This window comes from Lethenteron reissneri, chromosome 10 (assembly GCF_015708825.2).
Source record: "Lethenteron reissneri isolate LAM-NWPU_2019-01 chromosome 10, ASM1570882v1, whole genome shotgun sequence".
NCBI lineage: Eukaryota > Metazoa > Chordata > Hyperoartia > Petromyzontiformes > Petromyzontidae > Lethenteron > Lethenteron reissneri.
In genome coordinates this window covers 12,594,541-12,609,247 of record NC_083788.1, presented here as the reverse complement: position 1 = coordinate 12,609,247, position 14,707 = coordinate 12,594,541, and the positions used below count along the sequence as shown (strand labels likewise).

Here is a 14,707-nt window from a genome sequence, read left to right as displayed (position 1 = left end):
AGCGACTCGCTCCGATCCCCCGCGGTGTAGCGAAGCAGCAGCAGCAGCAGCCGTGACAAGACTCGAGCGACGCGAGTTTGACTCCAGAGATCGTCATCATCCCCACTGTGATCGTCATCATCCCCACTGTGATCGTCATCATCCTCATTGTGATCATCATCCTCGTCGTCCTCGTCATCATCCTCATCGTCCTCATCGTCATCGTCATCATCCTCATTGTCATCGTCATCATCCTCATTGTGATCGTCATCATCCTCATTGTCATCGTCATCATCGTCATCGTCATCATCGTCATTGTGATCGTCATCATCCTCATCGTCATCATCCTCATTGTCATCGTCATCATCCTCATTGTGATCGTCATCATCCTCATTGTGATCGTCATCATCCTCGTCGTCCTCGTCATCATCCTCATTGTGATCGTCATCATCCTCGTCGTCCTCGTCATCATCCTCATTGTGATCGTCATCATCCTCGTCGTCCTCGTCATCATCCTCATTGTCGCCGCGCGGAGACGACACCGCATACCGCCCCGTAACAAGACGTCCCCCCCCACCTGCCACCCACTCCCTTCCCCGAGCACCCCCCCTTCCCCCCCCCAACCACCCCCCCACCCCCCCGAGCACCCCTCCCCTTCCCCACCCTGCCCCCCACCCCCCCACCCAAATACCCCCCCACTCCCCCCCCCCCGAGCACCCCCCCCAACCACCTCCCCACTCCCCCCCCGAACCCCCCTCCCCCCGCCCGACCAGTCACCGCGGTAGGAACAACACGTGCAGAAGCAGTCGGGCTGAACGATTTGGGGAAAATGTCTAATTGCGATTTTCCTGACAGATATTGCGATTTGATTTGCGATTAAATGTTCTTAAGTCAAGCTTCAGTTCAAGATTCACTGTGTAATATATTTAAAACATGTGATGGAGAATTCCCACATGATAACATCAAAATATGAACTGCTCTATATATTCTAATGCAAGGATGATAACTTAAAATATATGAATTGCTTCCAACATGTATTTATTAAAATGTTTTAATTGCAATAGAACAATCAAGCATAGAACAATTGTTACGTTAAATAAATAAAGTTACACTAATAATAATAAATAAAACAATTCCGATAAGAAAATAACACGACTTTTCAAATCGCTAAAAAAATCGCAGCCTTTGCGATTTGCTCATCTACATCGTTTCAAATTGCGAGTTCGACTTGACATCGATTCATCGTTCAGCCCGAGGCAGCAGTAGCGTCAGCAGAACGCCGCGTGCAGTCTCTGCCAAAGGGTTTAATGCAAAGCAGCCGCTTTGTTAATCCGTGACTTATTTTTACGGATAAGGATCTCCCTTTGTTGGCGATCAAAAGCGAGCAATTGAGCGGACTCTTCACCAACGCGCTGACGTACATGCCGACCATCATCATCATCAACAACAACGACAACGATCAAAGGAAGACGGGGAAAAATTCCCCTTGTAGGCTTTGACAGACTGCTGGCTGGGACAAGTGCTGGTTAGCGCGTAGCGCCTCGGAAGGCCGCAACGACACACGATGAGATGAGTGGATAGCCAGCAACCACGCACTCCCGGCCGCCTTTGTCTCCCTGGTGGCGATGTTTACACACCACACCGGGGTACTCATTCGAGGCCGAGTCGACTTAGGGGAAGGGCCCCCGGGTTGGGTTCAAATAAATCGTCACTCGGCCGTTGGTGGTCGTGGCGATCGACAATCGAACTCGAGAGCTTTCGCCGGGTTCGTTGGCGCCGCGCTAACCGCTGCGCCACCGCTCCACCACCACCACCGCCGCTCTACTACCACCACCGCTCCACCACCACCACCGCCGCTCCACCACCACCACCGCTCCACCACCGCTCCACCACCACCACCACTGCTCCACCACCACCACCGCTCCACCACCACTACCACCACCGCTCCACCACCACAACCACCGCTCCACCACCACCACCACCGCTCCACTACCACCACCGCTCCACCACCACTACCACCACCGCTCCACCACCACTACCACCACCGCTCCATCACCACCACAACCACCGCTCCACCACCACCACCACCGCTCCACCACCACCACCGCTCCACTACCACCACCGCTCCACCACCACTACCACCACCGCTCCACCACCACTACCACCACCGCTCCATCACCACCACAACCACCGCTCCACCACCACCACCGCTCCACCACCACCACCACCGCTCCACTACCACCACCGCTCCACCACCACTACCACCACCGCTCCACCACCACTACCACCACCGCTCCACCACCACAACCACCGCTCCACTACCACCACCACCGCTCCACCACCACCACCACCGCTCCACTACCACCACCGCTCCACCACCACTACCACCACCGCTCCACCACCACTACCACCACCGCTCCACCACCACAACCACCGTTCCACCACCACCACCACCGCTCCACCACCACCACCGCCTCCGCAGCAGCAGCGACAATGCTCGCTCTCTCAGCGGAGGCGCGCGCAGATTCCCAAAACACTCGCCAGGCCGAACTCGGGCGCAATTTTATATATTTTTATTTTTATTCTCTGTCTCTTCCCCCCTCCCTCTCTCCCTCCCTTTCCCTCCATCTCTCTCCCTCCCTCTCTCCCCATCTCTCTCTCTCTCTCTTGATAAACGACGGCGGGCGAGGGAAAGAATCAAGTTCCGCGTGACATGAAGCGACTCTGCGTGTGAGCGCCAGCCACTCCGATAATTATCAGCGATGTTCCAACGCCACTTCTCACCGCCGCCGTGCTGTGGTCGTTGTTGTTGATGATTGTTGTTGTTGTTAGTTTTTGTTGTCTAGGCATGTACATCGTGTCCAGTGCTCGAGTGTGCTGACTTTATACATTCGTGATTCGTATGGCAATTAGACAGCCATGGAGGTGTGATGGCATCTCCCCCCCCTCCTCCTCCACCGCTCTCCTCCTACTGCCTGGCTTGCCCTCCCCCACTCGCCCTCCGCTCTCCCTCTCCGTACCCCCCCCCCCCCCCCATCTCTCTACGCTCTCTCTCCGCTCCCATCTCTCCCCCCCCCACATCTCTCCGCAACTCTCTCTCCCCTCCCATCTCTCTCCACTCTCTCTCTCTCTCCCCCCCCTGTTTCTCTCCGCTCTCCCTCCCCCTCTCCTCCTACCCCCATTTGTCTCTCCCTCGTTTCTCCCTCGTTTCTCCCTCGTTTCTCCCTCGCCCATTCCCTGACGTCGCCGCTGTAACTACACTTCTCCCCAGCACTCGTCACCCCCCCCTCTCCCCCCCCCCCCCCCCCCCCCCCCCCACTTCCACCACCCCCTCCCCTCTTCCCCAGCCCGTTATCTTTCTCCTGGTGTCTCCGATCTGGGTGTCTCTCCGCTCTGTTTCGCTCTCCGCAATTCCCCTCCCTCCCCCCTCCCAAATCTCCATCGCGCGCTTTCCACCACCGATTCTCCTGGCCGATCGCCAACGCGATCTCTCTGCTAATCTGCGCATCTCTGGGATATCTCCCGCGCGATATCTCTTCCCAGCAGCTTCATTACTCCGGGATGTGCGCGCGCGTGCGTGCGTTCGTGCGCGCGCCAGGAGCGGTGGCGCAGTGGTTAGCGCGCTGAATCGAATATCGGTGGCGAATATTTGTTCACTCGTCCTGTGCCTCGCGCAGGTTGACTCGGCCACAAATGAGCACCTGGTGGCGATGTGTAAACATCGCCACTGGGGAGACAAAGGCGGGCGTGGCGTGGCGTGGCGTTGGCCACCCACTTCCTCGTGTGCCGTGCCGGCCTTCATAAGTGCGACTCGCTAACAGCACTTGCCCCAACAGTCTGTTACAGGCTACGCGGGGGATCTTTGTCTTTGTTTGAGAGAGGGGGGGGGGACGCGTGTGCATGCGTGCATGACTCCGCGTGCTCCCGGTGTTAAAGAGAGAGACAGATATTAGATGTAAACGAATCCTAAGCTGAAGATCTTAATTGCGCCTTTTAATGAGCAACGACTTGGAATTCAAGAGAGAGGGAAGGAGGGAGGGCTTGTGATGCCTTCAGTGGGCTGTTAGAAAGTTATGCCCTTTCCATGAAATAATAGCAACAGCCAACTTCAGATTTGCGTGCACAAGCCGCTGATTAAACATTGTAACGAGCAAACGCCCTCTTCCTCGCCCTGCCGGGAACGTGTTGATCTCTCCTCGCGCGCGCCGCTCCCTGCCTCGCGCCTGCAATGCGCGCGTCGCCACCTCGTGACGCCCGTGCGTGGTTCTCGACACCCTGCTCGTCAACATGCCCAGCGCCACCCTGCCCAGCGCCACCCTGCCCAGCGCCACCCTGCCCAGCGCCACCCTGCCCAGCGCCACCCTGCTCGTTAACATGCCCAGCGCCACCCTGCCCAGCACCACCCTGCCCAGCGCCACCCTGCTCGTTAACATGCCCAGCGCCACCCTGCCCAGCACCACCCTGCCCAGCGCCACCCTGCCCAACATCACCCTGCCCAGCGCCACCCTGCTCGTTAACATGCCCAGCGCCACCCTGCCCAGCGCCACCCTGCCCAGCGCCACCCTGCTCGTTAACATGCCCAGCGCCACCCTGCCCAGCGCCACCCTGCCCAGCGCCACCCTGCTCGTTAACATGCCCAGCGCCACCCTGCCCAGCGCCACCCTGCCCAGCGCCACCCTGCTCGTTAACATGCCCAGCGCCACCCTGCCCAGCACCACCCTGCCCAGCGCGACCCTGCCCAACACCACCCTGCCCAGCGCCACCCTGCCCAGCGCCACCCGGCTTGTTAACATGCCCAGCGCCACCCTGCCCATCAGCAGCACCCTGCCCGACACCTTGCGCACGGGCACGTTATCGGCGCGTGGTTCAACACCCAACGCAACCGCCACAGCTCCACGCGCCGGAAATATGCTTCGACAGCGCCGGGAGCTATGAGCCGCCCCCCCTCCACATCCCCCCCCCCCCACGTCTCACCCCCCCCCCATCTCCCCTACCGCTCCCCCGAACACACCTCACCACCTCCCCTCATCAGCTGACTCCGATGACGGGGACTCGTCGCGGGGGGTGTAATGGGAGCTGCCTTAATTGAAGCGTCAGTCGGCACGGTTCGCACAATTAATGCCTCTAACGAGCACGGGCGGAAATAGCGGGAAATGAGGCCAAACTTAGAGCGAGCGGGGAGGGGAGGGGTTGTCGCGGCGGCGGGTGAGAGATGGTCTGGAGCAGTGGTTCTTAACCTTTAATGCGGCCTTGAAGCCCTTTGGTTCGCAATGGGTAAAAAAAAAATTGTTAGAATGTTAATAAGTACACGGGCTGCGTTGTAGTGGTGCTTAATTTGTGTCTTTTTGATGGTTTAACTTGGCCACGTCTCGCTAACCCCCCCCCCCCCCCCCCCCAGAAAGGGCTTCGCGTGCCACCGCAGGTGAAGAGCCGCAGGTGTGAAGGGGAGAGGGGCATAGAGCATCACAGGAACTTCTGTCATCCTCGCAGCAGCAGCCACTTGTCGGCTGCCCATCGAACAAAGACGGTCACGGGATCGCGCGCTGTCTGCTGCGCTCCTGCGGCCATCTGGAACGCTCTTTCCTTGCGATGTTGTGAGCCCACTGGGACTGTCCACTTTTACATCGAGTTTGGAAACCCATTCACTGCCATAATGAGCCAAGAATGTCTGTGTGTCCCGCGCGTGACGTCACTCCACGTCGGCCAGCCCCCATCATTAATAATCATTATAAGGTGACGTCCTCCACATGGACCCCCCCCCCCCCCCACTCATTAATAATCATGAACAGGTGACGTCACTCCACATCTAACAACCCCCCTCATTAATAACACTGGTCAACACACTTTTTCTGGCATAAGGTATTCCAACGGTTTTAAGGTAATTTTGGGGTGCTGATTCCAAATCTGGCATCACATCAGGTTTTTGAGATATCAAATTTTGCATTTTCAATCAAAACTGCAGAAGAAAAATATTAAATAAATGTGGATATCTACATAAAATTATATTATAAACACACTATCCTAAAAATACAGCACCGTAGTTTAACACTAAAGCAGTCACTGACTCGCAACAACTTGCAATCATAAGTGACAGAATTAATTTCGGGTAAAATCAATGAAAATGGGGTATGCCGATAGCATAAAAATGAGATGTGATAGAGCAAATCTGAGATCAGATTTGGAATCAGCACCCTGAATTAGTCTAAAACAGCCGCAAAAGTCCAGGCCGGAATTTTTTTTTTTGTTGACCAGTGTAATTATTATAAGGTGACGTCCTCCAAATAGACACCCCCCCCCCCCCCCCATTCATAATAATTAGCGAGTGACGTCACTCGACATGGGGGGGGGGGGCTTTTATTTACCTGGTGCGATGCGTAAACATCGCCACGAGGGAGACAAAGGCGAGCGGGCGAGCGTGGTGCTCACTTACCCACCCACCCTCTCGTTGTGCCGTGCCGGCCTCCAGAGGTGCTGCTCGCGAACGGTACAAAGCGTCTGCTCGCGAAGATCGTGGTGTTTGTGTGAGCGTGTGAGCGCGCGCGTGCGATCTCGCGGTCGCCTTTTGTTTTTCTCTTTCTCCGTCGGTAATTGAGGCTGTAGGGGTCAGTGTCTATGAAAGCTGAAAGGAAAAGTTGTTATTTTTTTACGCTGCAAGTTCTGGCAGGTAATTAAACAACGAATGCGTAGCCAGAACGAGAAATCAGAGCCCCCCCCCCTACGCCCCCCCACGCCCCCCCCCCACCCCCAATGAACATCGCACCCACGCTCCCCCCCCCCAACCCCACCCCCTCCCCGTTGCCTCGTAGTCGTCTTGACCTCGGCCGTCGAGCGAATCGTCAATAATTTAGTTTAAAGAAATCAGCGCGTGGTTTCGGTGGCTCATTTTCTTCGCAGCCTTTGTCAAGGTTTGTGATGGACTACTCGTGTTGGTTTAATGGAGTTGTTTTGGCCGTAGTTCACCACCACCACCACTAGACCCAGACGGCGGTGCACGGTAGGGTGAAGAGGTTAAAAACTTCCACGCAGACCCTAAAACGATGTTTAAGGCCCTAGCCAGCTCTTGGAGCTCATTTTGTTCTCAGAAGCGAACTAAAGCCCATGAATGACGGCTCAACGAGAGGGTCTTATCACGTGGATATGTACAGCAGCCAAATACTCTAAAGCCATGTGGCGGTGGGGGAGAGGCGGGGGGGCAAGGGGGGGGGAAGGACCAGGTTCAAATATTATTCACCACTCATGCTCCCCGTGGCCTGGCGAATCGAACGCGTGCCAGGGGCGGGTTCGTAGCGCGGTGCGCGTTAACCACTGCGCCACCGCTCCACCCTACTCACTCTACGCCTTAACGAGGGCAATTAACCGATAGAGCAACGGCGTCTGTCTTAAAGCGCACGTTAAAGACCCCCGTGGGGAGGGGGGGGGGAGTTGAGAATTCGCCGGAGCAGCGCGTTGATTGGCCGTGTCACCGACTTTCGTGCGCGCGTTCCTTTAGTCACCTCGCACAAACACAACCCCGTCAAAGATCCCCCCCGCCTCAGGTATGGTTGCTTTAACAAGCTGTTGGGGCAAGTGCTGTACGCGAGCAGCGTCTATGAAGAAGGCCGGCACGGTGGCACACGAGGGGGTGGGTGGCCAAAAAACACGCCCGGCACACCGGGAACTCATTTGCGGCTGAGTCGACTTAAGGGAGGCCCAGGACCGGTTCCGATAAACGTCACCGATGTTGGGCGCGAGCGGTAATCGAACTTGAGTCTTTTTTTAAAATCCTTTATATTAAGTTCACTTGCTTGCTTGCGCGCTTACGACCGTGCAAATCTTTCGGTCGTTTTTTAACCCACTTCCCGTGATCCAATCGAGCTGACATTTTGCACACAGACTCGTTGTGCGTGACAATTTATTTTCGGAAAAAAATAATTCATATTTAATTTAAAATACCAATGTGATAAAAATGAAACTCTTACTCAAGAAAAACTGAAATTAATAATAAAATAAAACCGATGCCACGCATATAAAGGATTTATAGTGAAAAACTTTGTTTTTACGGGTTAATTTTTGCCGGCTCGGGCAGCGCATTGCGTGCTAAAGCGCTGCACCACCGCTCCCCCACCACGCGCGCACAGGCACGCAACGTGACTCCATCCCTCCCGCTCCCCCCCACACACGCGCACTCCCCAATGACGGTGCATTTCATAGGCAATAAATTATTCACCGCTCCGCGAAATAACTCGGCACGCGATTCCTTCCGTGCCGTTCGCATTCCTCGCCTCCTCTCAAAACGCCACGTCGCTCGCCTGCAGATAACGTTAATTGATGTGGGTCCCATCAGCCGGTGGCTACCCCCCCCCCCACCACCACCAACCTCCCCCAAAACAGCCCCACCTCCAACATCAGAAACCCGTCCCCACTACGATTTGCATATATTTTCTGTTTCCAATATAGCAAATCGTCAATAACGCTGTGTAAATTTAAAAGAGGGGTGCGGGGAGGGAGGGACACACATTGTGAATAGAAGACGTTTCGGGCATTGACCTTTCTTCACAGCGCATAACATAAACACTGTGCACTCCTATCGTGTTTTTGTTGTAGCGTTCTTACCCGCCCCGACTGAACATCTGTGGGAAAAAATATATATTTATAGATCATCGTATTCCTCCAGTATAAATACACATTTTTATTCTGATATTCTGAAGAAGGTCCTGGTGGTGGTGGTGATGATGAGAGGTTGAGGGAAGAGAGGAAGAACGAGAGAAGAAAGGAGCGAGCACAAGTGAGCAGCTGCGTGAAGGAGCGGCGTGTGTTTTCACAGGAGGCGGGGAGAGGGGAGGGGACTCAGAGTGGGAGTGGCCTCACGGAGGTCACGTGATTTAAATATATAAATATATAGCCGGCCAGGTGGCTCAGCGGTAGAGCGAACGACTCGCGATCGAATCGGATAACGAGTTCACATCCCGGCTGGGGCGGAGTGGGTGTGTTGTTGGTTGGCCCGGCAGACTATCATCTCCCGAATGGGGGGTCGATAAAATAGCTACCACTTTATATGGAAATCAACAGTGCTTGTTCTGTAGATAGACCCTCCTGCCCCCCGCCATAATAATGTTGAATTTCCACCACCGTCTCGACAGCGCTTGTGAACAGGAGGTTGAACACCTCATCTATAACAATGCTCAAATGTTGAGCCGGAACTTACTTTGACTTCAGGGTCAGTACTCAAGGATGCCGGGTCATGAAGCTCTTTCACACGACGAGAGCGCATCTGGAAACAATCTCGGATGTAAATTTGCGAGCATTTTTTTGCCCATCACGTGGCAACTTGGCTCGCCTCTGTCGGGTGGCGGAGGGTACAGTTTACACAAATTACCATCGAATCCGATTGCAGGTGGCGGGTGTTTGCCATATCGTCTCACACACAAACACAGATCCCCCGTATAGCCTCAACAAACTGTTGGGGCAAGTGCTGCTAGCGAGTATCGATGAAGGCCGCCACGGCACACGAGGGGGTGGGTGGCCAGCACAACGTCCCGGCCGCCTTTGTCTCCCCAGTGGCGATGTTTTACCCATTGCACCAGGTACTCATTTGACGATCAGTCAACGTCGGAGAGGGCCCATAACCGGTTCAGATCATTGTCACTGATGTTGGCAATCAGCAGGAATCTCACACACCGCACACACATCACACACACACCGCCGTGAGCACGTACGGCAGGTCGGTAGGTGGGTACATCTCGTACAATAGGCAGCGCTCGCAAGGAGATTGCCTGTCACAGATTACCCAGGACCCCCCTCCCTCCCTCCCCCACACGATAGCGATGTTTTAGTTCTAATGAAAGATTCACTTCGTTAGTTATTCCGCTCCACGCGTCCCGCGACCATCGCTGCTGGCACTCGCCAAGTCGTCGCGTTGCGTAAGCGGTGGAATTCGCCGTCTCTCCCTGCCTCTCTCCCTCTTTTTTTTTTACGATCAGTGGAAACAAGAAGATGCTCGGTGTAGTCGGCACTTTGCTTCGTTCATTATTTCGTAATTTTTTTTTAAAGAATAACTTTGCTTTATGTAAACCCCCACCTCTCGCTCACTATCTCGCTCACTCTCTCGCTCACTCTCTCGCTCCCTCCCTCTCTCTCTCCCTCTCTCGCGCGCGTTTGTCATTGCGGTGAAACCTAGTATTTAACTAAACAAAAAAAATACCTATTGTTTGCAAAAGACACGTCGCTAAAACGGGGAGCGGTGGCAGCCCTGCGGTGATTCGCTTCACGCCACTGAAGCCTCCACCCACCCCCACAAATTCTGTTGCTGCTGCTGCTCATGTGCAGCTGCAGCAGCAGGAGCAGCAAGGTGGTTCAGGAGTGCCGTGGCCTCAGCGTCGAGGTCTGCTGCTGTTGCTGCTGGCCACGACCAGAGAGCTTTGCGAGTTGAGAGTTCGCGTGGCTTTGCTGCTTCTGCTGCTGCCGCTCCTCCTACGTCGAAGGGGCGCAGACCGCAGTTGGCTTGCTCCATATCGCTGAGTTGCATGGCCACAGTCGGGCTCATGTGGCCTGTGTCTTCGATGTGCCTCTGTGTATCTCTATGTATCTCTATGTATCTTCGTGCGTCTCTGTGGGTTGTCGCTATGGTCTATAGTGTTGGGTTGCATAGCCACGATGGCCCCAATGTGGCTCGTGCCTTTTAATGGCATTTGATTTTTCCTCCGTTAGCGGGAGGAGCTCTCAGAGGTCAACCAGCCCGTCTTGAACTTTCAGACAAATCGTTCACGTTGGGGGTACGCGTCTTGAAGGACAGAGGGAAGGAGGGGGCTGGGGGAGTACCCACACAATAGACATGTACCCAGCACCCACGTTGACCTTCGTTCGCACCGTACGTGTCCAAGCGTGCTAATCACAGGTGCGGGGGGAAAGAACAACAAACTAAAACACAACAACGAGTTTTCAATCGAAGAAAACGAAGACGACACGAGGCCACGGAGAGATGACGTCTGTTAATCTGGACCCATTAGTACAACGTACAAAGGCGAGTCAAGTATTCGATAGCCCGCTGAAATAATAATAATCGCGGGAGGATATTCTCGACCGGAAGCAACGTGTAATATAGCAAAGCCTCGTCGTACACCCCCCCCCTCCTCCTCCACCACCACCAATCTCACTCGGATATTACACGCGTGAAATATTTGAGCTCTCTCCTCCGCGGGACCACCCCCCCCCCCCCCCCGAGCCGTCGCTTTCTCGAGAGCGTGAAATCGCCCGTCGAGAAGAACGCAAGACGGTCGTGAGAAATCGGCGGGGTATCTATAAGTGGATCGCCCTCTGCCTCCGCGTGCGAGTGCTGAGCACGTGTGTGTATATGCAGTGGGGAGCGGTGGGGCAGTGGTTAGCGCGCTGAGCTACGGCTCCGGTTCACTGCCACCGCCAGTGACGATTATTTGAACCGGTCCTGGACCTCAGATAGGTCGACTCAGCCAAAAATGAGTATCTAGTGGGGTGTATAAACATCATCACTTGGGGAGACGAAGGCGGTCGGGCGTAGTGCTTGACAAGAGGTGTTTGTGTGGGGGGGAGCGGTGGTGTAGCGGTTAGCGCTACGCTCCCTCGCGTAACCGTGCCGGCCTTAAAATGTGCTCGCTAGCAGCACTTGCCCCAACAGTCTGTGAAGGCTATACGGGGGTGCTTTGCCTTTGCCACCGACACCGATGACGGCCATCTAAACTGTGGCGTATGGGAAGTGGACGCTTCATGTAAATCACAAGTCAGTGTTGTTTAACATCGTCATCATCATCACCTCCAGTGGGTGGGGGTAGAAATCAGTGCCGTGCGGTGAGATCTCGTCGGACACGTCACGTGGACCGCCCCCCCACCAACCCCACCAACCGCCCCCCCTCCTCCTCCCCATCATCCCCCTCCACCCTCCCCCGCCCCCACTCCCTCCCGAGCCACAGCCACTTCCTCCTGGCTTTAGTCAATCGGTGGTGCCACCCACAGTCAGGAGCGGTGGACATCCCATTAATGGCCCATCCGGGTGAGTCGGGTCGGCCGCTCCTCTGCCCTCCCCACTACCCCCCAAATCCTCAGCAGTCTCTTAATTGTCTTCACAGTCCCCGTGTGTGGAAAGGAGGTGGGGGGAGGGAGCCTTGCCGATGGCGTTCATTTGGGGTGTCGCGTTTCGGAGGAACCTGAGAGCAGCAGCAGCGGCAGTGGTGGTGGTGATGCAGGCGGCAGCGGGGAGCGGCGCGTCTGATTGATTGTTTTAATTAAACGCGAGGACGTTGGATGCAATGCGCAAACGAATCGGCGCTCATTCCTTCCCAATGAGATGTTTTCTAAAGACAGCGGGGGAGTTGCTGCCCCCCCCCCGCCCGCCGCCCCCCACTTCTGACTGCCCCCGCCCCCCCAGGGCGGAGGAAACGTGCCGTGATTAATGCCGCTCACGCGCGCCTCCTGATGAAGTGGTCTCGTGGCGCCGGCAGTGGACCTCAGTTTCATGGCTCATAGCCCAGAACGACGCGGGCACAAACTCACCCCCACACCCACCCACCCACATCCCACAACGCACCAACCCCCCCCCCCCCCCCACAAACACACCCTTCACCACCCACCACTCACCCTTCACCACCCACCACTCACCCTCCCAACACCCACCCTCCACCACTCGCCCTTCACCACCCACCACTCACCCTCCACCACCCACCACTCACCCTTACCCACCCACCCTCCACCCCCCACCACCCACCACTCACCCCCCACCACTCACCCTCCACCACCCACCACTCACCCTCCACCACCCACCACTCACCCTCCACCACCCACTACTCACCCTCCACCCTAACAAACACCCTCCCCTGGTCCTGACAATGCTCGCCGTGCCACTGCGCGTGCCGCCGTCAGCAGCACTCCTACGTCACTGGCACCGCCTGCGTCGTCACCGCGGGTGCCAGCGAGTGGCGGCATGCTCCTCACGGCTCATCACGGAGAGCAGTGACGGCGGGGGGGGTGGAAGGGTGGGTGGGTGGGTGGGGGGAGTGGAAGGGTGGGTGGGGGAGTTGGTTTGGTGGGTGGGTGGGTGGTGGGTGGGGGGAGTGGAGACCGCTGTGTCCGTCAGAGAGACTCGTGGCATCCGCGTCCCGTGAGAGCGCGCGCGTGTCACTTAAGTGTGAGAGAAATAATGTGATGTGAGTGTGTGCGTGCGTGACAAGAGGTGTTTGTGTGGGGGGGGGGGAGCGGTGGTGTAGTGGTTAGCGCTACGCTGCGCTACGAAGCCGGCGACCCGAGTTCGATTCCCGCTAACGGCCAACACCGGTGACGATTATCTGAACTGGTCTTGGGCCTCCCCTAGGTCGACTCAGCCTCAAATGAGTACCTGGTGCGGTGTGTAAACATCGCCACTGGGGAGACAAAGGCAGTCGAGCGTGGTGATGGCCACATACCCCCTCGTGTACCGTTCCGGCCTTCATAGGTGCTCGCTAACAGCACTTGCCCCTACAGTCTGTTAAGGCTATATGGGGGATCTTTGTGTGTCACAATGCATGTTTCCCAGTGTAATTGCACAAATCGGCGACCTGAGTTCACTTCCCCCATCGGTCCTGCTCTCCATCCTCCGAACTCGCACCGACTTGTGGGGCTTCATCCAGCAGTGAATTACCAATGTGCTATACATTCCTATGCATTGTGACATTTGGTTAAAACGAAGGCTTTTTTTTATTCTATCGCTTCTACAATGCGCGGCCCTCACTGCCACACACCCGCCGGACAATCAGTCCGCGTGTTGTGCAACAGGTTTCCCGAGCCGACGTTTCGGGCAATCTCCCCCTTTTTTCGTCGGAGCGTGAGAGAGGAACGCCAGGAGCACGAAGAAGAACCCCCTTGATGGCAAGATGGAACCTTTGAGGCTCAGCCGAGGATCCCTTGCCGCCTTCCCGTGGCACCGGCGTCTATTTATGGGGACTTTTAAATCCATAAAGCGGCCACGTGGGCGGAGGTCGTGCTAAGAATTGGCATTAAATATTCACGGTGTCGGTTTTTTTTTGCGTGTGTGTGCTAAGAGGTGGATCGCATATCCCCAGCGAGACGGCGTTAGTGCAGTCCTGACTACTCGCTCACTCAATACAACACGAATCAACGCTCTCTCTCTCTCACACACACACAGAAGACAAAGATCCCCCCGTATAGCCTTTCACAGACTGTTGGGGCAAGTGATGTTAGCGAGCTACGGTGCACTAGGAGGGGGTGTGTGGATGGGTGAGTGGGTGCTGATGTTCCCACTCCGCATGAGGTACTCGTTTAAAGGCTGAGTCGACCTATAGGGGAGGTCCCGGATTGATTCGGATGACGGTCACTGATTGATGGCCGTGAGCGGGAATCGAACCGGGGTCACACGCTCACATATGTGAATACATACATACACACCCACTCAAACACACATAAACAGTCCTATCAAGACAGCATGGGGTATTTCATCTCGTAGCCATCACTTAGAGTTAAATATAAATGTAGACGTTTCGGCCGAGCGACCTTAATCGGGAAACAACTCAAAAATATAAGGACACACGAACGGAGTGCGAGGCTCTCTCGATCCATGACCTGGCTTGCACAGCTTGTAGGCGCTAAACTCTGCCCCCCCCACACCCCCCACATCGTGACCGCGTGCCACCCCCACGCTAACGAGGTCCGGGTGGATAGATGGGTAGAGAAATAATGAATGGAGGCCCGGGTGGATGGATGAGAAAGTCGAGCGACGGAGTCTGGGCGA

The 14,707-nt window shown here is 55.7% G+C and overlaps 1 protein-coding gene across 1 annotated transcript in view; it reads left to right on the top strand.

Moving 5' to 3' along the window:
• Window positions 1–4,266: 4,266 nt before the first annotated feature.
• LOC133340739 (protein sidekick-2-like) overlaps window positions 4,267–14,707 on the top strand; it is a 166,214-nt gene continuing 155,773 nt past the window's right edge. Inside the window, exon 1 of the mRNA XM_061549129.1 lies at window positions 4,267–4,825. Within this exon, the coding sequence (XP_061405113.1) occupies window positions 4,267–4,825 (559 nt within the window). The remainder of the gene's footprint in view (window positions 4,826–14,707) is intronic.